General features: G+C 35.7%; 4 protein-coding genes, 1 long non-coding RNA gene and 1 other non-coding gene across 14 annotated transcripts; 3 read left to right on the top strand and 3 right to left on the bottom strand.

Moving 5' to 3' along the window:
• Positions 1-293: 293 nt before the first annotated feature.
• On the bottom strand, positions 294-18,378 carry LOC130711089 (uncharacterized). Of its 8 annotated transcripts, none has more exons than XR_009010567.1 (6): positions 18,133-18,368; positions 17,544-17,707; positions 17,325-17,467; positions 15,014-15,184; positions 14,753-14,936; positions 294-551 (listed from the first exon to the last, which is right to left on the bottom strand). It is a non-coding gene; the product is annotated as an uncharacterized LOC130711089 (long non-coding RNA). The 8 variants fall into 8 exon arrangements; XR_009010571.1 differs by lacking the exon at positions 294-551 and adding an exon at positions 15,686-16,058 and having other exon boundaries at positions 14,499-14,936; positions 15,014-15,177; positions 18,133-18,378; XR_009010566.1 differs by lacking the exon at positions 294-551 and adding an exon at positions 15,686-16,058 and having other exon boundaries at positions 14,499-14,936; positions 18,133-18,376.
• On the top strand, positions 3,626-6,343 carry LOC130711087 (G-type lectin S-receptor-like serine/threonine-protein kinase LECRK1). The gene has a single exon (XM_057560546.1). It carries the CDS (start codon positions 3,765-3,767, stop codon positions 6,150-6,152), a length of 2,388 nt encoding a protein of 795 aa, XP_057416529.1. The 5' UTR covers positions 3,626-3,764; the 3' UTR covers positions 6,153-6,343.
• Positions 9,847-12,596, top strand: LOC130711088 (G-type lectin S-receptor-like serine/threonine-protein kinase LECRK2). The gene has a single exon (XM_057560547.1). The coding sequence runs from the start codon at positions 9,977-9,979 to the stop codon at positions 12,359-12,361; it is 2,385 nt and encodes a 794-aa protein (XP_057416530.1). The 5' UTR covers positions 9,847-9,976; the 3' UTR covers positions 12,362-12,596.
• Positions 18,379-21,767: 3,389 nt separating the features above from the next.
• LOC130709855 (peroxidase 25-like) lies at positions 21,768-24,309 on the top strand. The gene is made up of 4 exons (XM_057558981.1): positions 21,768-22,071; positions 22,266-22,445; positions 22,558-22,720; positions 23,659-24,309. The coding sequence occupies exons 1-4, from the start codon at positions 21,874-21,876 to the stop codon at positions 24,078-24,080; spliced, it is 963 nt and encodes a 320-aa protein (XP_057414964.1). The 5' UTR covers positions 21,768-21,873; the 3' UTR covers positions 24,081-24,309.
• On the bottom strand, positions 24,170-24,251 carry TRNAS-GCU (transfer RNA serine (anticodon GCU)). Its single transcript has one exon. It is a non-coding gene; the product is annotated as a tRNA-Ser (tRNA).
• A 605-nt stretch (positions 24,310-24,914) lies between the features above and the next one.
• LOC130711551 (protein BUNDLE SHEATH DEFECTIVE 2, chloroplastic-like) lies at positions 24,915-27,831 on the bottom strand. 2 transcript variants are annotated; one of them, XM_057561226.1, is made up of 5 exons: positions 27,671-27,831; positions 27,481-27,572; positions 26,457-26,523; positions 26,144-26,240; positions 24,915-25,219 (listed from the first exon to the last, which is right to left on the bottom strand). In XM_057561226.1, the coding sequence occupies exons 1-5, from the start codon at positions 27,726-27,728 to the stop codon at positions 25,141-25,143; spliced, it is 393 nt and encodes a 130-aa protein (XP_057417209.1). In that variant the 5' UTR covers positions 27,729-27,831; the 3' UTR covers positions 24,915-25,140. The 2 variants fall into 2 exon arrangements, with proteins under 2 accessions (XP_057417209.1, XP_057417208.1); XM_057561225.1 differs by having other exon boundaries at positions 27,481-27,578; positions 27,671-27,830.
• Between the last annotated feature and the right edge of the window lie 50 nt (positions 27,832-27,881).

Here is a 27,881-nt window from a genome sequence, read left to right as displayed (position 1 = left end):
AATCAAGTACATGGTATATTATTTTTGCATAATATTATTTTTAAAATATCAGCTGGAAAATAAATAAAATGATTCACCTTTTATTACTCTCCATACGAATTCTCATTATCATAAAATATGAATAAGTTTATGGAGAAAACATACCTCAATGAAAGGAATAGGTAAAATATTTTACCCTTATGCCAAACACTTTCAAATGATGAGGTCATTCCAAAACTTTTAACTACGTGTAATTTGCTCGAGTCTCACAAGCAGTGGCGGAGCTTGACCAAAATATTAGGAGGAGCTAAAATAAATTTTTTAACACATAAGCTAATTTTTATAAGCTCAAATGTATTCAATTCAGTACAAGGGTGTTTAAACCTACATGCAACAAATTTCAATGGCTCTAGTTCAAAGAAATCTTACTAAACACACACCTACAACAAACCCCTCAACTAGCAGTAAATGCATCAGAAGATATGGTTCCCACAAGGATTAGCTTAGCTGGCCGAAAAACATCTCCTGAGATCAATAATGAAATTTGGTGAGGATCTCTTCTCAAATTTAACCTGCACCATGCCAATCACCATGCCAATAAGGTTCCTTTCAAGAGTTGTAGTATAAACATTACATTAGTAATTCAAGAAAATGTGGTTAATAAAAGCTTTGAGTTTGAGAGCTGCACTCAAAGAATATTGATGTCAGAGCAAGAAAAAGATTAAAAGAAAAATGAAGATAAAAAGGTTGTGTTAGAGTTAGAAACCTGGAGTTTTGCACAAGAGGGTGAAAGTTTGAAAGCAAAGTTACTTTACTTTCTAATATTTATCATTATTATAATATATCTATATGAGAAAATTGGTTTGACAGTGAGAATTGTGATGTGAGAAGCTTCACATTTTTGTTTTATATGTCTGGCCCACTCCTTTTACACACATAATATAATAGTATTACTAGTAGTACTCAAAAAAAATTTTGGAGACAATGGGGGAGCTGAGGCTCCTCCCAGTCACTTAAATGCTCCGCCACTGCTCACAAGTGAATCAAATCAAAATTAAAGTAAATAGCATTACAATATTGTTACAAAATTAGTTTTGATCTTATTGAACAAATAAACAAGCATTGTCTACCGTTGATAATAATCAAGATAGCCACATAATCATCTTCCAAGAAAACTTGCTAAGCAAATGCATTGAAAAATCCACTTCTTGAGTACATATGCTCCCACTCTTTCCAACAATAATCACTATAACCTTGGAAGCGATACTAACTCCATTCAAATTCTTAAAAATGGTAGGATATGTTGCTTAGCACCAAAATAATATATGAGTCATGATATGCTAACTCCAAATATATTTTAAAAAAAATATATTCAAAAACACAGCGGAAATATATAAGAAAATGATTCATGGAAGACAGTGTCAATCAAGACTAGCAATATCATCACAGTTGCATTCCGGAAAATAATAACAACAAATTTATAGCATCTCAAAGTATTTTCCCAAGCAAAATAAATTTTATATTTGTTCAAAATAAAATGCTACTTATTTGAAAGATGCTCAATTCCAGAACAATTCCTTTCTTTACAATTCCTAAAGTTCCAGCGGAAGTTAAATTATTGATATAAAATTAAGAATCAATGAAGATTATACAGCACATGTTGCACAGAAAATACAATGTTCATTTTGTTCTGTGTTCGACTCCCAGAGTCCCGGTCTAAATCAATTTCTTTTTAAACATTACACCACTCAAAAGGTGAATTTGCCTTATTGCACACATAGTGCGCAAATAAAGGTTGAAATACAAAATTAACACAATATCACTCAAAATTATCCGCGTATATGTAATAGTTGATTTCATATGACCTTTACAAGGATTTAGGTTCGCTTCTTATAATCCCTTTCAAAAAAAAATGGTAAAATTTATAAAATCAACAGAACACGAAGCAAAACCGAGAAGTCACATATTTATAATATATCACTAATTTTATAGGATGCAATCACAGAAGCAAGGTAGTGGTGAATTGTACAGTAACGGGTGTAAAACCCAAATTTTTGGAAGAGAACAATTGATCGCAACATACAAAAGAAACCACAATCAATTTCAATTCACAAGTGAAAACAAATTTCCAACATCGTAATAAGAATGGGTTCTAAAATCAAATATGGAAGCTCTGATAGCACTTGTAATCCTAAATTGGAATTCATACATGATTATAAAATATTAGAAATTGGGAGGCCTATACTCAACCACAAAAGCTAGCTCAAGAGTTAAGGTTTGCACTACCCTTATAAAGGCTATCTATGCTCTATCTCTAGGCAATGTGGGACTTCTAACACACTCCCTCACGTCCAGGACTGAACAACCTGGAACGTGGGATCAACAACAACGGGTGTCCCGAATATGGGACGGCTCCACAACAAACAACAAATGGATCTAGGATAGACTCTGATACCATATTAGAAATTGGGAGGTCTATACTCAACCACAAAAGCTAGCTCAAGAGTTGAGGGTTGCTTTACCCTTTATAAGCACTTGATTGGCCTCATCTCTAGCCAATGTGTTAGAAGTCCCACATTGGCTAGAGATAGAGCATAGATAGCCTTTATAAGGGTAGTGCAAACCTTAACTCTTGAGCTAGCTTTTGTGGTTGAGTATATGTCTCCCAATTTCTAATATAGAACACCAAAATAGAATGAGATAGATTTCAGACCTGATAAATCATGAACCGAATAAGGATTATGGATTTCATTACAGGATCTTGTGACAGTCACAGTCACTGAAAGTGACTAGGACTTCCTATGTATCTCACACTCTCTTTCACAGCTATCAATGGGACAAGCTGTGGAGCCAGATTAGATCAGTGATTACAGAGGGGACCTAGCCAACATATATTTAACCCTAGTCATTCCCATCACGGGCCTATAGGTTAAGGCCTACACTGTAACCAACACTAATCAATACAGATATCCAAGCCTAAATAAATAGATCACTTAACTGATTAAGTTGGCTTACATATGGATTTTATCTGGATCATGAATTAGCCCGTTTTTATTAAAACAAAAATTGCAATTGATTGAAGCCCACGAGAATAAATAAATAATTCTTACATATATTATAACTCATATGGACCACTAGCTATGGACTCTTTTGTGGAAATTCAGAATCTTGGGAGACTTGAATAAATGCATACATGAGAGGCGGTCAATGTAGAATTTTTGAGAAGTCCTCTCAACGAAGCTTGGTCCCTAGCTATCTTTCTGATTTGTTTTGAGTTGATATGAAAGAATCATCATTTTCTTCGTGACAGCACTTTCCAAAAATCCCTTGACTTCCAGTGAAATTAGTTTTTTTTTCCGCTAAGAATTAGGAAAAGAAAAGAGAGACAATAATAAAAAAAAATGAATGAAAATGTGATGGAATGAAAAGTAACATGTGGTTGATGAATCAAATTTCTACCCATCCCTGCAATGCAGAGGAAAATCTACTTGATTTTGGTTCTTTCGTAAGTTCGATATTAATCGATCAACACGACATGCATGTGGACCACTTGTTGGAATCATCCGTGGAATTTCAGAATCTAGGGAGACTTGACTTGAGGCAATGCATGCATAAGAGCCAGTCAAGTCAATTTGAGCATGATTGAGTAGTCCCCACACAATGAAGTTTGGTCCCTAGCTACCTTTCTGCTTTGCTTTGACTAGTGATCGATCAAGTTGATATGTTAGAATTCCTATTTTTTCTTGGTGACACCAGAAAATTAAAGTAATTAATTTCTAAATCTCATGGCATCCATCTCTGTTTTGCTCTTACTGTTGTTAACGCTCCTCACAGCTGAAAGAAGTACCTCTAGCAATAGCACCATACATCTGGGGTCTTCACTCTCTCCTAAAGGAAAACACACTTCATGGCCATCAAGTTCTGGCCGGTTTGCTTTTGGGTTTTACCCCAAAGGAAATGGCTTTGCAGTTGGAATATGGCTGGTCAGTTCACCTGAAAACACTGTTGTGTGGACTGCTGATCGTGATAGTCCACCACTCTCCTCTAACTCTTCACTGAATTTGACCGAGCAAGGCCTGCTTCTTCGAACTGGAGATCAGTTAGACCAACGTCTCATTCCATATTTGAATTATACATTAGCTTTGGCATCTATGCGTGATTCTGGCAACTTTGTGCTATTTGATAAGCAGTCTGATGCTATCTGGGAAAGCTTTGACTACCCAACTGACACCATATTAGGAGGTCAGAACTTCACTTCAATCAATTTACTGATCTCTAGTATGTCCGAAACAGACCATTCAAGAGGGCGTTTCTATCTCGATTTCAACCCGGGATCTGATAGACAGCTCGTTGCTTACCCTTTCAATAGCTCACGAGAGGATGAGGATCATTATTGGGTTTATACTGACGATCTTGAAGCCAATCAGCTCAGTCTTAATGTTGAAGGTGTTCTTTGCTTAGAAGGCCATGTCGTTAAAAAATGCTTAAATGATAAGCCTAGAAGCAAGTCAGAGAACACAACTTCAATCTACCGTGCAACACTGGATGTAGATGGGAACTTGAGATTGTATGAGCACCGATTTGAAGGCAATAGTACAAGCTTACATGAGGAAAGTACGGTGTGGCAAGCATTGAATGATACATGTGAAGTCGAGGGGTTCTGTGGGTTGAACAGTTATTGCTCGAGCATGAATGGTAAAGCTGTGTGTTACTGTTACCCGGGTTTTGTCCCTTTCAATAGCAGCCGAAACATGCCTCTAGACTGCACACAAATTCATATCAAAGATGATTGTGAAAGAAGTGGAAACCCAATGGTGTGGTATGATGTTATTCACTGGGAGAATATTACTTGGGGTGATACTCCATATTCAGCTATATCAATGAAGAAGGAAGCTTGTGAGAAGTCTTGCCACGGAGATTGTGATTGTTGGGGAGCATTGTATTCCAGTGGCCACTGCAATAAATATAACCTTCCCCTTATCTATGGCAGAAGGGTTCATGATAAATCAAAAGTGGCACTTTTAAAGGTGCCTTCAAGATATGCCATGAAGCCAGCTCCAACTTCAAACACCACCTACATGCACATGCCTAGTGTCATTTTTGATAACAAGAGAAGTCTGATATTGACTCTTTCCCTTACTCTGGGTTGCATTTCATTGTTGTGTTTGGTCTTTGCAGTGTCCACTTTCTACATTTACCGGCGTCGAGTTTATAGGTATACAATGTTGTCTGCAAATGAAGATTTGCGATTTAGTGAAGAGTGTTCTTTGCGTTCATTTTCTTATGATGAACTTGTGAAATCAACTAGAGGCTTCACAGAAGAGATAGGCAGAGGATCATTTGGAGCTGTTTATAAAGGCATGATGGGTGGAAGTAGTAACAGAAGGATTGCGGTCAAGAGACTGGAGAGAGTTGCTGATGAAGGGGAGAGGGAATTCCGAGCTGAAATTACTGCCATAGCTCGAACACATCATAGGAATTTGGTTAAGCTAGTTGGTTTTTGTATAGAAGGATCTAACAAGCTGCTTGTTTACGAATATGTCAGCAACGGGTCTCTTGCAAATCTGCTCTTCAATTCTAAGATGCGGGGGATATCATGGAAAGAGAGAATAAAAATCGCATTGGATGTGGCCAGAGGAGTCCTGTATCTACATGAAGAGTGTGAAGTCCGCATTATCCATTGCAATATAAACCCTCGAAATATACTCATGGATGAAGCATGGACTGCAAAGATCTCTGATTTTGGATTGGCAAGGCTATTAAAGCCGGATTATTCAAGAACTAAAAAAGGGGATGAAGGGACAAGCAGGTACTTGGCACCTGAATGGCACAAGGATGCATCTGTATCCGTAAAAGTTGACATTTACAGTTTTGGCATGGTAGTATTGGAGATTATATGCCGCAGAAGCAGTATAGAGATGCACGTTTCCTCAACTGAGGAAATACTTCTTTCCAGGTGGGTATATCAATGCTTTGCAGCTGGGCAGTTGAATATGCTTGTTACACATGACGAAGATGTAGATTGGAAGATAATGGAAATAATGGTGAAGGTGGGGTTGTTGTGTGTGCAAGATAACCCATCTCTTCGTCCTTCAATGAAGAACGTCATCTTGATGTTGGAAGGATTGAAAGATATTCCAATTCCTCCATCTCCGGTCCAGTTGGTTGAGTAGTCATGTTTGAATCAACTTTTCTTTTCTCATAATCCCTTTTAAATTAAACCCAGAAGATACTCAAAGAAGTTTCTTTCCACACATATAGTTACTATATGTAATACTGTGGTTTCAGTTTTCATCTTGAATTGTTGTTGATGTTGTTCTTGTGATGAATTATATCAAAAGCTAGTTTCCTTGTTTGTCGTTCATGGAATGGAAGTCTTGGAACAATAAAACTTAATATTCTCTCGGTATGTGAGTATTTCCGTCCGGTTGTGATACAAATCTATAATGATGGGGATGGAATGGGATGTGATTAAATTATTTTCTAAATCAGAGTCTTTAATACGCTTAACTTTCTGCTCTATATTTTTCTTCTTATGGCTTCTCTCTATTTTTTCCCTTCTCTTTTTACGGATGACAATGAGTCTTATGTCCATTGCGTGCACCCACAAAAAATTCATCGTAGACAAGGTTAAATTTTTCCTAAATGAGTATGAGGTAAGTCTTAGACACGACAAATACCTAAAAAAATGTTCCACTTTGATGTATTCATACCAACTTTCTCTTAATTTTCTATCAATTTTTTTTTTATTTTTCTAGTAATATTTTTCTTCCGTTCTTATCACATCACTTATCATATCTCATATTTTTTTCTCTTCTACTTTTACTCTTAAGGATGGAGGTGGAAAAGATGTTAGTGAGCCATTTTCCAAACAAAATATTGGAACGTTAGGGAGAAGTTAGCAGCATCTACTGTTAAATTTTAAAGACATGACCTAACTCATATGTACGGCTAAGGTATTAGACTTTGAATGCACGGGCATGTGTAACACTATGTTTGGTAGGATAGAGAGAGTTAGAGAAGAGAGAGTAGAGAAGAGAGAAATATGTGAGAAATAGAGTGGATTTAAGAGGTTGTTTGGTATGATAGAGATAAAAGAAGAAGAGATGAGAAATAATAAGGTGGAAGAAAGAGAAAAAATAACTTTTGTAGTAAAAGACACTTTTGTACACAATGGAATAAAGAAAAGAAAAAATTGGTTTGTGCTAGTTTGTGAAAATTTCGTGAGTGTGGAGGGGATAATAGAAAAAGGGGAAAAAATTGTATGCATGTGTCAATCTCTGCTTGATTTGCGAAGACCATGAAAAGTGTCTTGGGCCCACAATTTGTTTCTCTCTTCCCTCCTATCAAATGCAACCAAACGAGGGTGGAGTGTGCATCTCTCCCCAACTTCTCTCTCACCTATCTCTTTCGACCTAAAGTATCCGCAAACAAACACAGTGTTAAGCCTCTTCTTAGGGCATTTGCTACTCTTTTTTAAGGATCCGGTCTCTATCTCGTAAGGCTCTTTTTTGAGCAATTACTAAATCAATGGGTAACAACACCACCTAGGGTTACTTGAATTTCGTTGCTTGGAGATAGGGCTAACTTTTACACTGTGTTTGTTTGCGGATACTTTAGGTGGAAAGAGATAGGTGAGAGAGAAGTTGGGGAGAGATGCACACTCCACCCTCGTTTGGTTGCATTTGATAGGAGGGAAGAGAGAAACAAATTGTGGGCCCAAGACACTTTTCATGGTCTTCGCAAATCAAGCAGAGATTGGCACATGCATACAATTTTTTCCCCTTTTTCTATTATCCCCTCCACACTCACGAAATTTTCACAAACTAGCACAGACCAATTTTTTCTTTTCTTTATTCCATTGTGTACAAAAGTGTCTTTTACTACAAAAGTTATTTTTTCTCTTTCTTCCACCTCATTATTTCTCATCTCTTCTTCTTTTATCTCTATCATACCAAACAACCTCTTAAATCCACTCTATTTCTCACATATTTCTCTCTACTCAACTTCTCTCTTCTCTACTCTCTCTCCTCTATCTCTTTCTATCCTACCAAACATAGTGTTAATGTACGCAAGATGTAATGACCTCTACGGGTGAGGGCAAAGCTCTGCTTTGGTCCACCACCTGTAAGGGCAACAAAACCACGGTGGTCCGGTATATATATAATTAAAGTGTGATGATAATTATACCTTCAGTTTTACAATCCACTTTGACAATAATGCCCATATCAACCAACATTGCAGCTCTACCCCTCTCCTCCAACTTCCAAATTACATAATATGAGAAATGCAAAATCATTGTTGCAAACCCACTCAATCAACATAAGGAATTGATTCAAATCAATAAAACTTGCATGCAGATGGCAAGTTTGAAACATGATAGGCAAGATCAAACTAAAGCCCCCCAAAAGAACAAATCTTGTATGATGGAGTTTATGTAGTGTTTTCTATGGTGCATTACACATTAGGTCTTGCTCCGGTGCATGATATCTTTATAACCACACAAATGGAATATTCTATTAAAATACCATATGTGTAACCAGTTAAACTTGCAATTTTTTATTTGAAATTTATTACAATTTTAATTTCTATTTTACAATAAAGTCCCTCGAGTGCCTTTCTTCCCCAAACTTCTTAAACCTCTTCAGCCTCCGCCAACCACTGTGCTGCAAAACTGTTGATGCTTCCGTCTCCGACTACCACCACCACCACCGGCTACAAGATCCTATCCACTTTGACTCAAACCCCACACCGCCAAATCTATAGCAACAAGCAACCCATTTTGATTTCAACACCCTTCATGGCTTCATCCCCAATTCAACAGCTTGACATCTAGATTTTGCGGTGATTATGAAAATCCATTTATCCAAAATCCAGACCTTGCACCAACCCAGAATTTTTTTTAGAAGAAACTTGTAATGTTTACATTTATTTTGTCCAGAATGAAAACTAAGTTCATTTGAACACCCATAATTGAAGGCTTTTTTTCGTGGGAGACTGTTTGATTGCTAGGTAATATCCATTTTGATTTCAACACCCTACATCCCAAATTCAACAACAAAAATATCATGGTAATTAACTTTTATCAACACCTTTAATCTGAACATTTTAATTTTAAAAATAAAAAAATCAAATATTCTTTATCAAACTACACCACGGTAAATCACTTTTTTAGTGACTCACTGTAGACAAAACCGAGAAGTTGTATGACTAAGACTCGCCTGCCAAAGTCTGGCATGGCTAATATCCCAAAGTGTCGTCAATTTGATATATTGACCTAGAAAAGCAAGTCTTTCGTTCCACTTTTATTATAATTTTGATACATTCACATTCATTTTTGTTCTCTCATTTCTACACATTTTATCTTCATATTTCTCCTTTTTTTTCCTATCATATCCTTCATATATCTTTCAATTCCCTATTTTCTATTTCGATATCTATATGTGGAGGTTTAATTGGGTGGTGAAGAATTTTTTTTTTCCCTTTCTATTAAGTTAAACCATGCAAGGCAAGTGACAGAGATAGCATACAACAACTTTACTTCTTTCTTTCACGGTAGACACAACCGAAAAATTGTATGGCTGAGACTCGCCTGTCAAAGTCTTGTGTTGCTTAATATCCCAAATTGTCAGTCAATTTGATACATTGAACCAGAAAAGCAAGTCTTTCTGTGCCACTTCTACTAGAGTTTTGATACATTCACATTCACTTTTTTTCTATCTCATTACAACACATTTTTCATCCTATTTCTTTTTTTTTTCTTCCTATCATATCCTTCATTATATCTTTCAATTCTCTCTTTTCCATTTCTATATATATATATATATATATATATATATATATATATATATATATATATGTGGAGGTTTAATTTGGCGGTGAAGATTTTTTTTTTTTACCTTCTATTAATTTAAACAATGCAAGGCAAGTGACAGAGTTAGCATACAGCAACTTCTCTTTCTTTTTTGGTTCATCAAGGCCAAACAGTTAAGTTGTTATGGACACTATTGCTGCAACTATTGCCTTCCTGCTGTTGATGTCCTCATCAGCAGCAGCTATAAGAGCTGAAACACAACCACCAAAGCAGAAAGTAACACTTGGCACCTCACTTTCCACCAATGGTACTCCATGGCTTTCCCCTTCCCACCTCTTTGCATTTGGCTTTTATAAGCATGACCGTGGATTTTTCCTTGGAATTTGGTTGGTTAGCACGGTGGAGGAAACAGTGGTATGGACTGCAAACCGAGATGATCCTCCTGTGACCTCAAATGCAAATCTACAACTTACAGTTGATGGTAAGCTAATACTAATAGAGAAAGGACAAGAGAAGCTTATTGCTAAATCTAATGGAACAGCTTCCTTTGCCTCCATGCTTGATTCTGGGAACTTTGTACTGTACAACAATAACTCCCAGGTCGTATGGCAGAGTTTTGATCACCCAACGGATACTATGTTGGGGGGTCAATCTCTGCCTTGTGGAGGTCAACTGTTCTCTAGTTTATCAGGGACTAACCCCTCAACTGGAAGGTTTCGACTCAAGATGCAGGATGATGGAAATCTTGTTCTGTATCCAGCAAACACTACGGACACAGCAAGGGATGCTTACTGGGCCACTGGTACTGATGACCGTCATGGTTCTCCCAAGAATCGCCTTTACCTTAACAACACAGGTTTACTGCAGATCAGGAATAGAAGTGATTCGAACATTAAAGATCTTCATATGCTTGGTGGTTCAAATTTGGCTAATAGGAGCCAGAACATTTATCGTGCAACCCTGGAATTTGATGGGGTTTTACGGCTGTATGCTCATGTTTACAATGGCAGTGGCAAAAAAATCGCATTGTGGCCGGATGGCAGTGCATGTCAAGTAAAGGGTTTTTGTGGCTTCAACAGCTACTGCACATTCAATGACGACCAACCAGTGTGCAATTGTCTTGCAGGGTTTGAATTCAAAGATGCAAATCAAGAGACACTTGGCTGCCAAAGGAACTCATCAAAAGCTGAGTGTACAAGTGAGAAAGACAGTTTAGCCCATTATAACATGGCCTTGATGAACAATATTGAATGGGAGGATCATCCTTATTTCGAGGCTGAGATGTCAGAGGAAGAAGAATGCTCCTCTGCATGTTTGGCAGATTGCAGCTGTTGGGCTGCACTGTATCAAAAAAATAGATGCAAGAAACATGGGCTGCCTTTGAGATATGTCAAAAGGACAGGGCTAGATGAACCTGTCCCACCCATGGCATTCTTAAAAGTGGGAAACAGCAGCCTCACAAACCAAAAACCTATATCAACACAACCAGCACCTCTAATCCAGAGTTCAAGTAACAAAGCAGTGGTGCATGTAATTGTTGTCATATTGATATTTACATTGTTTTTATGTTCAATGATTGCAATCTCCAGCCATTACATGTACAAAATTAGAGTATTAAGCTACAAAAGGCTGGCAGAGACTTGGAACTTGGGTTTGAATGAAGAGGTAGCTCTGAGAAGGTTTTCATACAATGAGCTTAAAAGGGCAACTAATCATTTCAAAGAAGAGTTGGGTAAGGGCTCTTTTGGAGCAGTTTACAAGGGGGCCTTATACAAAGGTAGGAGACTGATTGCAGTGAAGAGGCTAGAGAAGTTAGTGGAAGAAGGAGAAAGGGAGTTTCAAGCAGAGGTGCGGGCCATCGGAAAAACCCACCACAGGAACCTGGTTCGGTTGCTGGGATTTTGTGCTGAAGGTTCCAAAAGACTTCTGGTTTATGAATACATGAGCAACGGTTCACTTGGGCAGCTTATCTTTGGTGATCAAAGACGTCCAGATTGGGAGGAGAGAGTAAGAATAGCACTGAACATTGCAAGAGGGATCCTCTATCTCCATGAAGGATGTGAGGCACCAATCATTCATTGTGACCTCAAGCCTCAAAACATTTTGATGGATGAGTTTTGGACTGCCAAGATATCTGATTTTGGGCTGGCAAAACTTCTAATGCCAGATCAAACCAGAACCTTCACAGGGGCTAGAGGGACAAGAGGGTACATGGCCCCAGAGTGGAACAAGAACACCCCAATATCAGTGAAGGCAGATGTTTACAGCTATGGAATTGTGCTGTTGGAAATTTTATGCTGCAGAAGAAACATCGAAATTAATGTCTCAGAACCTGAGGAGGTTCTTCTCTCTGGTTGGTCCTATAAGTGCTTTGTAGCTAAAGAGTTAAATAAGCTTGTTCCTTGGGAAGCCATAAATAAAAATGTTCTGGAAAATATGGTTAAGGTGGCACTTTGGTGTATCCAAGATGAACCTGTTCTCAGGCCAGCAATGAAGAGTGTGGTGTTGATGTTAGAAGGGATTACTGACATAGCAATTCCTCCTTGCCCAAATTCAAGTTCTATGTGATTTTTGTCGGTGAAGAGCATGTTGCAGCTTTACAGCGTTCATGGGGTTCTCAGTTGTTTTTTAAGTTCTGTCGTGTATGTTTAGTTTCCTTTCAGTTCCTGAGCTTGTCTCTTAGACCTGAGTTGAGATGAGACAATAAGGTAGCAAGCCAAAAGCTAATGTAGTTATTTCCTATGTTAATTCATGTTTTAGCAGTAGGTAGTATTTTCTTAAAGTTATCAATTTGAATGAGTAATCCACAAATATGCACTGATTAAAAGGAAATCAAATTATTAATCAAGGTGGTGTTGTTTAAAAAAACAGATGGACATCCTTTTATGTTTTCATTTTAATGAAGAGTCCAAGACTCTAGAATCAGTGATTATGAAAATCAAAATAAGCACACTCTAAAATAATAGCAAGTAGTAATAATTACAAATAAATTAAAGGACTTTATCTAGAAAAAAGATAAAAGTACGCCAGAAAAGTCCTTTTACAACGCTTATTTTTTCATGTTTTACAGCACGTTAAAAGTTAAAACATTGTAGAACAATAATGTGTAGAATGTTTCTTCTAAAAAAACGACGTAGAATGTGAAACATCCTACAATCTTTCTTAAAATAAATGTTGTTTTGTTGCATGTACATATCATAACGGCAGATTCTAACTCTACAACCCTTATTTTAAAGAGTATATGCATCCTACAAAGCATTCTTAAAAAAAGTGTTATAAAACACCACATGCTTTTAAAAAAATTGTAGATGAGCCTTCTATACCTAATTCAACAAACAATCACTATTTACAAAAATGGCAAGTCAGATCCAACAAGTCTAAGACATTTAGACACAAGTCGTACAGCAGTATATTAGTTACACAACAAGTTTATATCATGGTAGTCAGTATCGTGCGTGCACGATACGTATCCCGATACGATACGAAAATCAACCAAACGATACGTATCCCATGAACATATCCCATGAACGTATCTTTTTGTGTTCGTATAGTGACCTGTATCGCACATATCGCATGAGTATCGCACGATACGTATCCCGATACAATACAAAAACGGTTTTTCAAATGCCGTTTCATCTTACTCTCCTAGAAATTAGGGAGTGGGCATTTAATTTCATTAAAAATTAGTAAATTGCACTAAAAAGTGATGTTTTCTTTGATTCTTTCACCCTTTCACGTTCAACTTCAGCAGCCCTTTCATATTTCACGTTCAACTTCAGCAGCCCTTTAATGGCTTGGAATTAGGGAGTGAGCATTTAATTTCATCTCTTTGATGTTTAGTACTTTAGTTTGGCTTATGGCTTGGAATTAGGTTGAACTTGAACTTTGTGAGACTATTTTTCTACTTATGACTTGGATCTTTGATTATTTTGAACTATATTTAGATTTTAGATGATATATTAGTATATTATTTAATTTATGACTTAATTTTTTTTGTGTCCGTATCTTACGATACACGTTACGATACGATACGCGACACGGAATTAGGGTCTAGCGATACACGATACGAATCTCGATTTGACTACCTTGGTTTATATACATGTGAAATGCCTTAAATTTATAGTTAACACAAATCAAGATAGCATTAAGTACACAATCAATATAAATGGATTCTTTACACAATCAATTCTTAGTTAAGGAAGTCGAAGAAGTAATTAAGTACATACAATTGCCTTCAAAAGGTCTTTTAACTATTTTCAGATGGTTGGAACTTAAATCCCTCACAAGTGTTGTGTGTCAAATACTTGAAAGGAATTAGGCTTCTTAAGAAGAGGTGGATATTGTAACAACTAGCCAATAGTTGTTATGGTTAGTTAGTTAGTTAAACGAAGTGAGTCTGTTAGCATCAATCAGTTGTTACTGTAACAGTTAGCTAATTAATGAGCTTGTTAGAGAGAGTGAGGAGAGATTATAAATAAGAGGGAGAGGGAAATAGAAGGGTAATAAGGGAATTCTAGGGATAGTGTTGGTTCTCTCGAATAACCAGTAGTTGTAGTTCATTGGTATTGGTGAATAATAACAAATTTTCTTCTCTAAACCTATCAATAGGAGTATATTATAATTATAGGTCATTCTTCACCTCAAGTTCCTCAAAACAGCATGTGAATCATAAAAGCAACGATAAGACAAGGATAAAACATGTGACTTTGGTGCAATAGACATAACTGAAAATCCTATTGATTTGCAACTTGAAATGTTAATCTAAATATAGCAACAAGATACTTAAAGAAGGTTCACATCCAAAGCTCATGCATGGAAATCTCCTCTAGAACAAATGCAAAGAAAGAAAATAAAACCAATAGTAGCTCAAGTTCAAAAATAACTCCAGTTCACTATATAAAGGCTGAAAATTTATCCATAAAGATGTCAAGGTCATAATAAATAAGCAATCTTGCATACCTTAATCATGTACAACTGTACATGTCAACATGCAACTTGAATGCTGTCAAAAGTTAGAGAATTCAGAAGTTATAGCCCAGACAACATCCTTAATAGCCTGAGCCAATTTCTTGCCCACAATCTCTTTTCTTAGCATCAAGAATCGATTAAAGTGGATGCAATCCCTAGTATCCAAAGGCAATATCTGCATACAACAATAACCACAGTTTTGAATCAACTTGGAATAAGTTTGACAAAGTGATCATCAAATAAGTAGCCTACCTATGGATTATAGATTACGGAGTTTTAGATGTAGACTTTTTCTCTGCAAGATATAAATTATTGCTATAAGCCACAATGAACTATGTGCAGAAGGGCATTGGAGGCCTCCAGAAGATTCCTAGCTCAAGGAATTTGTAGCTCTTTATTAGCCTCAGAACTGGAACCTGATTACTGAAAAGTTAGAATGCAGATTAGGTGTGGAAACTAGTGCCAAAAAAACCAACTCTTAACTAACTCAATATTGATTCAGATAGAAAAAGCTTACAATCATTACTGCCAGGGGGGAAAAGCATCTACCAGAATCATTACTATTATCAAATGATAACATCCACAAAACATAAATCTGGATTCTCTCATTCATGAATTTCATTCTATCATTTCATTTCATTGGAAAAAAATTAACAATATCTATTCCTACATAGTATGAATCTGACAAAAAAAAATTAAAATAAATATATGAGTGCTCACAAATACAAACAATCGGCGACCAATGTTTGCTTCTCAGATGGATCCTCTCACAATTAGGCTTTGAATCAAAATCAATCAGAAAAAAAGGAAAGTATTCAGGCACATTGTGGAGATCAAACCCTAGAAATGGAAGAAGAAATGATCCAATGACGTTGAAAATATTTCTGTTTAGGAGGAGGGTTATAGAGAGAGACAGGGGAAAACCTGGTTCGCGACGGTGAAGAGCTTCTGGCGAGAGACCGAAAACGTGAAGCAGAAGCTTCGGCGAGCGAATGAGAGCTTCTGAGGGAAACTGTGAAGGTGACAGCATGAGAGAGAACCTGCAGTTTCGGGTTTCCGAGGGAATTAAGTTAGGGCGTGAAATGGGATTTGGGACTTTATTAAGATCTTGGGTTAAATATGTTTTCCGCCCCTGAACTAAAGCGAGAATTTGATTTTCGTCTTTCAACTAAAATTTTGCGGCTTTTCATCCTTTAACTTATAAAACCTGTTGGTTTTCGCCCCTTTACCGGATGGAGAGCTGAGTTGGCATTCCAGGGAGCCTCACATGCTGACATGTATGTTTCTTTGCCACGTGCTGTTTTCTTAAAAAAAAAGTATTAGAATGGGCAGAACCCGACCTGTTTTAATTTTAGGGTTTCAACCCAAACAAAAACCAACTTTTCCGGTGATAACTGAGGTGATCAAGGCTCCGGTAAACTAAGACCTTTTTTTCGAAAGAGAGTGCTGAATTGGAAAGCAGATAAAAGAAAATTTAAGATAAAGTTGAATAAACAGAAAGCGATAGCAATAAAATAAAGCATAAAGTTGATAAACAAAAGAGAAGATTTATATTAAATGACGAAAAGAAAAGGAAAAAAAAAAGGATGGAACTCCTATATATTAACTTTGTGTAGCCACTTTTAAGAAGGGAGAGGGGGAGTGAGGGTCATACACCACGATGGAGTTTTGTTAAGAACGGAGATCATGATAATAGATCACAGACTAGGCCAGTGTCTTATACTAGTGCAAGGTCCAGAAAGATAACTAAAGTCAGCTGGTTGAAGATTTACCTTGAATATTAACCTTAGTTATTTTTCTGTTCTTGTTATTTCATTCTAGAATATTCTATCAGTTAGGATGGTGACATCACATGTATGGCCACCCTTAATTCTAGGATTAAATCAGCTAGTGTAAATTGTAAATTTTTCATTATGAAATGTTACCCACAAAAGTTGCACATTTGCTCTCACTTTTGATTTCTCTAAAATTGAAACTGATATCACAAATTTTGGTGTGTTACCTTTTCAACAAGTCAAATGGCATCTAAATCAGACATGCCTAGCCCAAATAATAATAGAAGACACGGGGGGTGTTTAACACCATGGCAGCACAGAAGATGAATTATAATGTGTATGATCTATTCCCTTGACATAAACCAGCAAGCAGTCATATGAATAAACATAGCCTTTGTAAAAGTTCAACACCATGACAGTACACAAGTGAATAGAACTTCATTATCCGACCATGAGTCATGATATTCTTCATCCTATAGGGAGTTCAAGTGAAAACATGTTTCTCATGTAATTGTACAGATTCACAAGTAAAAAACCATCCAAATCCTATGCAAATTTCTAGCAATGGGAGGTTAATGACATCAAAATAAACTAAAATGCATATCAATTGAGGTGATTACACCATTCCAAGCACAATGGGTGTCTGATTAGACAAAACAAAGTATAGAATGGAGTTTAACTGAAGAAGTGTATGCAAAAATCTAACTCAACAACCTTAATTTAATTTATCAAGCATTATCAAATCATCAAAAGATGAAAATATGTTATGGCGATATGGTTCCACATACCTGCAGGTACCAAATCCCAAACACGACATCCTCAATAGCCTGAGCCAATTTCTTGCCCACATCCACATTATAGAAACAATCTCTTCTCTTAGCATCAAGAATCGATTAAAGTGGATGCATTCCCTACTATCCAAAAGCAATATCTGCATAAAAATAATAAACATTTTTTAATCAACTTGGAAGAAGCTTGACAAAAAGGCCATCAAATAAGTAACCTACCTATGGATTATGGATTATGGAGTTTTAGATGTAGACTTTTTCTTTGCAAGATATAAATTATTGCTATACGCCACAATGAACTATGTGAAGAAGGGCATTGAAGGCCTACAGAAGACTCCAAGCTCAAGGAATTTGTAGCTCTTTATTGGCCTCCGAACTGGAACCTGATAACTAACTGAAAAGTTAGAATGCAGATTAGGTGTGAAAACTAGTGCCAAAAGAAACTAACTCTTAACTAACTCAATAATGATTCAGATAGAAAAAGCTTACGATCATTATTAGGGGAATTTTTGGCAAAGCATCTACCAGAATCATTACTATTATCAAATGATAACACCCACAAAACATAAATCTGGATTCTCTCATTCATTAATTTCACTCTATCATTTCATTGGAAAAAAATTAAAATAAATATATGACTACTCACAAATACAAACAATCGTAGACCAATGTATGCTACTCAGACGGATCCTCTCACAATTAGGCTTTGAATCTAAATCAATCGAAAAACTCACAATGTGGAGATGAAACCCTAGAAATTGAAGAAGAAATTATCCAATCGTTGAAATTCTAGAGACAGAGGAAAAACCTGGACGGTGAAGAGCTTCTGACGAGAGACCGAAAACGTGAAGCAGAAGCTTCGGCGAGGTTTAAGTTAGGGCGCCAAATGAGATTTGGGACTACTACTAAGATCTTCATCTTGTAGGAGGTTTGCTTTTAAACTTAATTATTAATTTTTTTTTTTTGTTAATGGTCACATTAGTCTATGATTTTATGAGGGAGATTGATTTTAGTTCCTTGACGGAAAAATCACATTTAGTACCTATCAATTTTACAATTACGGGCTGTTTTTTACTGTCACTATACGTTATTTTTCCGATGAAAGACTAAAATTAAACTCGCTTACAAAATCACGGATTAATTTGACTAGTAACCCTTAAATTTTTTTAAGCATCTTATCTTAAAAAGGTGGCGTAGTGCTAATGCATATGATGAATTCGTTTTTTTATGGGCAAATGTTAGTTGTTAGTAATGTTAGTAAATTAGTCTTCCTCATGGTTCGAATCATGGGCCATTCACCCTTCATCTCACCCAACGCTTATGTCCCTAGCTCTTATCACTTGAGCTATCTTTCGGAGACAAATATGATGAATTCGTGAATGGGAAAATATTACTACTATTTTTCTAAATAAAAAATAAAGGTTCACAATCCCAATATTATACATTTATATTCCCTTTATTTTTCAATAAGCATAATTTTAGGAGATTTCTTATTATTTATATTATTTTAATTAAATTAAGTTAATACTCCCTCCGTTCCTGATTTTTTGTTGTTTTGAAGTTATGCACATTGTTTAAGAGTGCAATCATTGATATATTTGTTGACATAAACACTCCTATTTAATGTTGAGTTAAAGTGAAGAAAGAGAATGATAGTTATTGGTTAAGACACTTGTTATGATTTTGATTGATGAAATTAAGAGATGATAGGTGAGAGATATAGTATTAAATAAGGGTATACATGGAATAAATTGAGAAAAAATGCATTGGGTTTATAAAACAACAAAAAATTTAAAATTTAGACCAAAAGTTAAAACAACAAAAGATCAGGAGGAACGGAGGGAGTATTAATTAATATTTTTTCAATTAAATTTTATTTTAACTAAGTAATTTATAATGAATTTTTTTATAAAGAGATATTATATTATACTATATGTAAAAAGAATAAAGTACATATTAAAAAATCAAATAGTAGGTCCTAATCTTCTAACTTCCTTCCAAAATAAACTTCTAACTTGAAGATGACTGATAGAGAGTAGTGGTATTAATTGATCTCTATGGAATCAACATAAGGGTCTTAACTCATAAGTACTCTTTTGGCTTAATTGCACTTTTGGTCCCCAACTTTAGCCTTCCTGTGAAAATCGTCCCCAAACTTTAAAATTAGCAAAAAAATGTCCCTAACGTTTACAGCCGGTTGCAAAATTGGTTTTCCGTCCAATTCCATCCAAAAACTAACGAAATATTCCTCAAAAAATTAATTAAAAAATTTAGTATCTGAAACATTCATCATCTTCATATTAAAAACCCATAAATTCACAAACTCAAACTCAAATTCACAATCTTCCCAACAACAAACCCATATTAAATTCAACCACAAAAATTTCCAGAAATAAAAGCCAATACTCCTTTTCCCTCACCCAAATCCAAAAATTAAAAATATTGTTCAGAGGTGGGGTTTTGACATGCACCAAAGAAGAGGAGGTGGGGTTTTGACCTGGAATTTTGACCCACCTCCATTGAACCCAAATCTGAATCTGCCATAGACCACCCCACCGCTCCTCGTCGTCACCGAAGCACCACCGCCGCTCCTCTTCGAATCCTCCATCTCCATCTCTCTTCCTCCCTCGATCCTACTCTCTTTCTTTGCCTGTTTTTGTTTGGTTTGGAGTAGAGATGAAGAAGGCATATGAGTAGATACGCGACGGCGGTGGCTGGTGACTGAAGAGCTTTAACGGAGGTGGTGGTGGCGTGGTGCTTCATGGACTGGAGATCCATGTAAAGGAGGCGCTGCGAACCCAGAGGTGGTGGTGGCGGCGAGGTTTGGTGGTGATGCTCCCAGATCTTGATTTTGAAGAAGAGGAGGAAGTGGTGGCAAATGGCTCTAGCGAAAGAAGGAAGTGGTTTCGAAGAAGAAGGTGGTGGTGGTGCTGGATCTAGATTCCCACATATCTGACCTCAAATCCTAAAAATGTACTCTGATTTCTTTGAGTGAAAGGAGAATGGAAAGGATTTGCTTTTTTATGTAAGGTGTTTGATGGTTTTCTTTTTATGTAAGGTGTTTGATGGTGACTGGGTTTGAGGAGATTGATTTTTTTTTTCCCTGTTTCAGCTTTATGTTGAAGATGATGATGATGAAGATGTTTGAAGAAGATGAACATTCACCAATTTTTAGGTTTTTTTTTTAATTTTTATCCCAGAATTCGTTGGAATTGGACGGAAAACCAATTTTGCAACCGGGTGTAAACGTTAGGGACTTTTTTTTGCTAATTTTAAAGTTTGGGGACGATTTTCGCAGGAAGGCCAAAGTTGAGGGACCAAAAGTACAATTAAGCCTACTCTTTTTAACATCATTATATTTACACGAACAATGCACCTTCTTAGAATAGACCTTCGCCGATGAAGATTTGAGTAGGAATTAATATCTCGGGGTGAAAGTCGTGAAATCAAGAAACCTAGCCAACATGTCTCTTGCAATATTCTTCGAAAGATTCGATGACATGGATTGAAACTCAATACACTCAATGAATATGAGGAGATGGGTAAGAAAAAAATACTCAAAGTGTTAAAAGTCGCGTTCCCAACAATTGAAGAAGAAGATAGTGACGATGATAGAAATGAATGCTAAAATTCATTCGAAATAAATTCAACCTCAACTCCCTCGTGCTATATGAATGGGGCATAGGGTTTTGAACTCTTCAACACCTAGATCATTGACTTAGATTCCGAGTCATAGTTGCATCATTCATTCTTCTTCATGTATACTAATACTTCCCAATTATGACCTCAAATTCTATATATCTCGAAACAATTTCTCAATCTCACTCTTTCTTAAAGAAGCTCTTTTCTTAAAGTTAAACTAACCTAAACTCTACCCAAAAACTACCTTATGATGTGAGGATTGTATTACCATATATAAACACTTTAGTGCTCATATATCCAACCAATGTAGAACTTAACATGTTTTACTTGATCAAATTAGAAATTTTAGTATTAACACTACTTCAAACATTCTACTTAGGTTGTAAAACCATATGCTTGTCATTCAACTTTTTTTTTTTCGCGTAGTGCTTACTTAAAATTTAAATGCCTATCATCTTTTATTTTATACTCAATTTACGATATTTGCACCGAAGTGATCCCAACAAGTTTTCACCCAAAATACACATGAACCATTTAATGTGAACAAAACCAAAACAAGTCAACAACTAAAGCAAAAAGATGAACATTATGGACGAAAATATAACACACAGAGAAAGCAGAAACGCGTTAAGGAATAAAGCACAGGCATCAAAGATAAGAAAAGAGTGATGGAAAGACCTCTGCAAACTAAAAGCTTAATCAAAATGTTTAACGTTATTAAAAGCTTAATCACATCCCGTAATTAAGATCCACTTTTGCCATGAGACAAACAGACCCTTATATAAGTGACTATCAGTGGTACAAATGCTGCAAGCAAGGGATAGTTAGAGAGAACTAACTATCAAATACCAAGTTCAAAGTTGGCACCATACTTGTTTCTACTTGTATTGTTATTAATTAGTACAAAATGAATGTAAAATTATGCTGCCTAATGATTTTGGTGATGGCATTGGCAGTACATGCCCAACTAAAAACAGGGTTTTATTCTAGTTCATGTCCAAGTGCTGAGACCATCATACGGTCCACAGTTGTATCCTACTTCAACAAAGATCCTACCATTGCTCCTGGACTGCTCAGGCTTCATTTCCATGATTGCTTTGTCCAGGTAATTGAAGCTACCTCAACCTCAAACCTCATTGTTAAAATTCCATTATGCATGTTACAAACTATGAAATTGTTCCTAATCAGCTATGTATAATTTCAGTTTAAATTAAGTAGCTAAACCTTAATATTTATTTGTAAAACTTATTTTGATTTTAGCTTACAAGTTAACAAGAAATTTGACAACATATGCCACAGGGCTGCGATGGTTCAATTCTGATTGCAGGCTCTTCTGCAGAGAGGAATGCATTGCCAAACCTTGGCCTAAGAGGTTTTGAAGTGATTGATGATGCAAAATCTCAATTAGAGGCCAAATGTCCTGGTGTTGTTTCATGTGCTGATATCCTAGCATTGGCAGCACGAGATGCTGTTGATTTGGTATTCAAATAATCTCAACTCAATGAATTTTTTAGTTTTTAAATAGTACACAAACCTGTCTTTTTGAAGGCATTATGGTCAAGTTATAACTTAACACTTGTGGTAATGGCAGAGTGATGGCCCAAGTTGGCAAGTACCCACAGGAAGAAGAGATGGGAGGGTTTCCTTATCATCTCAAGCCTCCAACATGCCTTCTCCACTTGATCCTGTTTCTGTCCAGAGGCAAAAATTTGCTGCCAAAGGTCTAGATGATCATGACCTTGTCACCTTAGTTGGTATGCTTTCTTTCACATAGCATGTTTGGTTCCACAGTGAACTCCCGCATGAATCACTTCTGTTCAGATGCTATAATTGCGTGTTTGGATCAGCCTAGTCATAATTGATTTTGAATAGAATTGATTTTGGCAAAAGTGAGTTAAAGTGAGTTGATACTTGAAAGTGAAGTCATTTTATATTTGAATGCGTTTATAGGAATAATGGTTTTTATAAGATAATCTTGTGAAATCCATTTATGAAATTACACAATTGATTATCTCCAATGTAGAAGCCACTTTCTCAACCTCTACCAAAAATCTATTAACCATCTAAAAGTTATTTTGTCGATGAAAATTGATTCTAAGGCTGTCAAAACGTGTGACCAAACACATACTAAGTCTTATAGCATGTTTGGATCAGTTTTATTCCATAGAATAAATTCTAACGCTAAGAAATTACTCGTAAAAGACCACCTGATAATTGATGTTGATTTTAGAATAAATTTTAGAAGAATTTACAAACAAACACTTAGCTTATGAGTAAACTTGACTTAAATTATATGCAAACCATGAAACCAATCACACAAAATAGTGTCTAGTGTATACAAAACAAACATATTGGGTGCATGTTTGCATCAACATTTGTCACAATTGATTTCGAGGTGAAATTGATTAGAGTAAAAAGTGAGTTGAAAGTGAAATGATTTATCTTTAGATCATTTACGAAAAAATCAGTTTTGCTGGTAATGCTGTAAAATTCAGTTGTAAACTAAAATCCCACAAATGATTACGTTTAATGCAGAAGTTTCTACCTGATCAATTTTGGGTCTGAAATAGTTCTCCAAACTGACTCTCATACATCAATATTTTCACCACAGAATTGATTTTACTCTACCAGAATTGATTCTGGGTTTTCCAATGTGAACAATGATTTATATTATGCCTCACTTTTTCTTCAGGTGCACACACCATAGGCCAAACAGATTGCAGATTCTTCAGCTACCGATTATACAACTTCACCACCTCTGGCAATGCAGATCCTTCTATAAGCCTAGCTTTCTTATCCCAGCTCCAAGCACTTTGTCCAAAAAATGGAGATGGGTTGAGAAAGGTGGCATTGGATAAAGGTAGTGCAGCCAAATTTGATGTTAGTTTCTTCAAGAATGTGCGTGATGGTAATGGGGTGCTAGAGTCTGATCAGAGGCTGTGGGAAGATTCTGCTACTAGAAGTGTGGTCCAAAATTATGGTGGCAACATTAGAGGGTTACTTGGGTTGAGATTTAATTTTGAGTTTCCAAAGGCTATGATCAAGATGAGTGGTGTGGAGGTGAAGACTGGGAGTCATGGTGAGATTAGAAAAGTGTGCTCAAAATTTAATTGACCATTTGCTGTAGTGAAAAATAAAAGCAAACGAAATTTAATATATTGAAGGTGGCGTAGATAAAATTATTTAAAAATTAAAAAAAGAAACGTCGCCTGAGAGATTCGAACTCTCGCGGGGAAACCCCATGTACTTAGCAGGCACACGCCTTAACCACTCGGCCAAAGCGACTTTGATGCTTATTCTGCAAAATTAGCTTATAAGTAAAGTAAATATTTTAATGACTTTATTTTCCTGGTTTTTTAATTAAAATAGTTTTGTTTGGGGTGTTAAAATTAATTTTACTAACGTCAATTATATGTTTGGATAATTTTTTTTAGTGAAAACTTACATTGATCTCCTTAAAGATATTGTTCAGTGTTTGTTTGTTCGATCCCTAAGCGATGTACTATATGAAGAAACATTTGTTGAGAGAGACATACCCACTTAACATGATCTCCAAGCCTCCAATGACTAGTTTCATAGATGTCGACTATAGAGAAACATTGAGAAACTAAAACACAATTTTGGAGTTAATAAATTACCCATGTAAATATAGGGTAAAATTACTATAGCCTTGAGCCTAATAATATTTTAGCATATGTTATGAGTGGAAATTTTTAAGACACATGTCAAAACATTATTATCTCAGAGAAGTTTGGGTATTTAATTTAACTCCATATTAAGTTGGGGTGGTTTATACATCTTATAAATTCTTAATTTACCTTAGAAATACGTTTTTTTTTTTACTTCTTTTTTAAAAAATTCATTCTAAATGAGTATGTACAAGACACAAAGAAAAGTAAACGAATATGTAAATACTTCAACAAAACAATTTTTAAAAGAAAAACGGCATTGGAATCATGAATTAATTCAATAACATGCAATATAGTGTGCACACACTTAACAAGGGAAAATTCAGGAATTAAGACAAAATTCAAAATTGTATTGTCACAAAACTGCATAATACATTAATGAATACACATTGCAAATAGACCAGTCAGAGGAACAAGTGGATTCCCACTTCCTTTTCTCATTGTTTAGCTATGAGGAATCTTGAGGATTCCATCAAGCCAATCTTCTATTCATCAAATGTGCTCATGAATCCTCCAATAAAACCAGCCCCATTACAACTTCCACACAGAATATCCTTTTTACCCCTGCAAAGAAACATACATGTTGAGACTACTCTTCTTTATTTATCTTTTCACATATTGAGACTAGAACTGAGTATTATGAGTTTTTAGAACCTAACTTTTCAACTGTGTTATAAGCAGGGAATGCAACAGAATCATACAACTACTAGAAGTAATGATACCAATTTATGCAAGAAAATGCATGCTAACAAATACAGATGAAGCATTGAACTATAGATAAGTACAAAATGATCCCTAGATACTCATCATCAACTTTTACATAAATAAACTAGACCATTTCATGCAAATAACAGTATAGTAATTGCAGGATGTTAAAACTAACAAAGAAGAAACAAAAGAAGACTCAAAAAAACTTAGAAGTTTCATCTTCTACCCTGAGATCAAAAGGTGCCATTCTATTGTTTTAAACAGCCAACCAATTAGCTTCAAGGAAAAGAAGAAAAAATGAGGTCATATATACCATTTGGACAAGAAGTGTGATGGAGGGACTGAGTAAAGCAAGCTCATTATTGGACAGTCATTTAATCTTATTCTATGCATTTTGCCAGAACTTGAGTCTCATTTGTTTATCTATTCATTCGGTCCAGGCAGTATAGTTCATGACTATAATCAATTGAGTAGATTCTTAAAATCAGGGAAAGAATTTGTACTACATACTCATTCTGCTAGAGCTATTACTAAAATGTCTGCATAAACTTCAGATTTGAACTTTATAAGCTTAGATAGATTGTTCATTATTCTCTACCTACACCGTGATGGCAAGCATGTTGTGGAAGCACGACAATTCTACTGATATCAATGCATATATCTCTGTAGAAATTTATGCATGTAAGTACATACTGACACACCATACAACACACAACAAAGCATAGTCGCACATGCTTAGAGAGCATTAGGCAGGAGGAGTGTGGTATTTGAAGCAGTTACCTGCATAGCCAGCATAATCCACCCGCTTTATATCGTCCATTGAAGTGATCTACCAAATTAACTCCATTACCTTGGCATTGAGTGCATAATATTGCACCTGGCAGTTGAGCAAAAAAGATAACAAAACAACCCAGTGAGTTTAAATAATAAGTCTGGCCTTTTTCTTCTATTTTTTTGTACAAAACTAGCAATTGCTAATTCACTACGTCATATCATTAACTATCATTAACTGAGACCCATATTTAAATAGAGAATAAGAGATTTACAATAAGATTGTGATAACAAAGAAACTAAAATCTGCATTGTCACTTACCATTCCCATCACAATCAGCACAAACAATGCTCCTTGCTTTTGTGCTTGGAGTTTTATCATCTGTAGCCTATTGAATCAAAAAATAGAGAGTGGTTAATGTATTTTTAAACACAGTAAAGGGAACTAGTTACATCTAATGATGTTCAAATCACATGTGCCACATTCTATTACGTTGTCAGGAAAATTAAATTACCCAATGATCTACTCAAGGCTATACTTAGATTGATAGAAAGAAAGAAATGAAATGAGATACAATGGAACAATACTAGGTTCCATTGTAAGGATTGTTTAAAATAAGATGCAATGAAATGGAACCAAGAGGTTATATAGGATGAAATCAAGTCTAATTCCATTTCATCATAAAAATATCTACACAATAATGATTATATCCCATTTCAGTCCATCAAATTCCAGTCACCATTAGATAATACTAATAGATATCCAAACACAGATTTTCCATATCCTTTCAAAGAACTTAACTCATACTTAGTATTCGCTTCTTCCAAATATTACCAGAATCAATGTCATGCTACAGTGTGCCTGCTTTTCAGCTTATGAACCAAATAACACATGACAGACAATTGACCAAATTGACGTCTTATAGCATGTTTAGATTAGCTTCTTTTTTCTTAGAATCAATTTTGGCACTCAGAAACTATTCATAGAAGCTTCACTCCATAATTGATTTTTGCTTCAGAATTAGTTATAGGAAAATGTACAAACATACCCTAAATTCAGCATTTTTTTCAATGAGAAAGTGAGCATAAGCTTATGAACCAAATAGCACATGACTGACTTTCAATCAATACATGTTTGGATCAACTTATTTTTTCTCAAAAGCAATTCTGAGACTCATAAGCTACTCACATAAGCTTCTCTTCAGAATTGACTTTGGTTTTATAATCAATTATTGAATGATTTCCAAAAATACTATTAACCAATGTCCCAATCCCAGCAATTTTAACATGAGAAAGTAAGCATAAAGCATCATTATTTGTATATAAGATACAAAAGTCAATCTCACCTTAACCTCCAAAGACTGAAAGTTTCGAGCTTTAGAATTCTGACATGCTTCCTTCATCGGAAAAGCCGTTCGGGCAACCGAATTACCGGTAACTGCTCCTATTCAAGTCCATACAAATTCTCATTACAATAACATAAGCACTACAAAACCCCACAAAGACAAGAAAACACAAACACAGAGTTAAGCATACCAATTCTGTTTGAAGATTTCAAAGAACAAATAGGAGCAAAACTCAGAGAGTGAGCCATTGAAAAATCACTTCACAGAGACTTCAAAATATCAAAAGGGGTAGTAAAGCTTGGTTCTTTTAACTGAACCGAATGAAGGAGTGAGCTTCTCTCAGTTTTCAGCAGATAAGGCACTCATATCCGTGGTTAAAGTTCACTCCTTTTTACTATAAT

The sequence above is a fragment of the Lotus japonicus genome, chromosome 4 (assembly GCF_012489685.1).
Source record: "Lotus japonicus ecotype B-129 chromosome 4, LjGifu_v1.2".
NCBI classification, from domain to species: Eukaryota; Viridiplantae; Streptophyta; class Magnoliopsida; order Fabales; family Fabaceae; genus Lotus; species Lotus japonicus.
The sequence above is the reverse complement of the archived record's forward strand: the minus strand, read 5'-3'. Positions and strand labels throughout refer to the sequence as shown.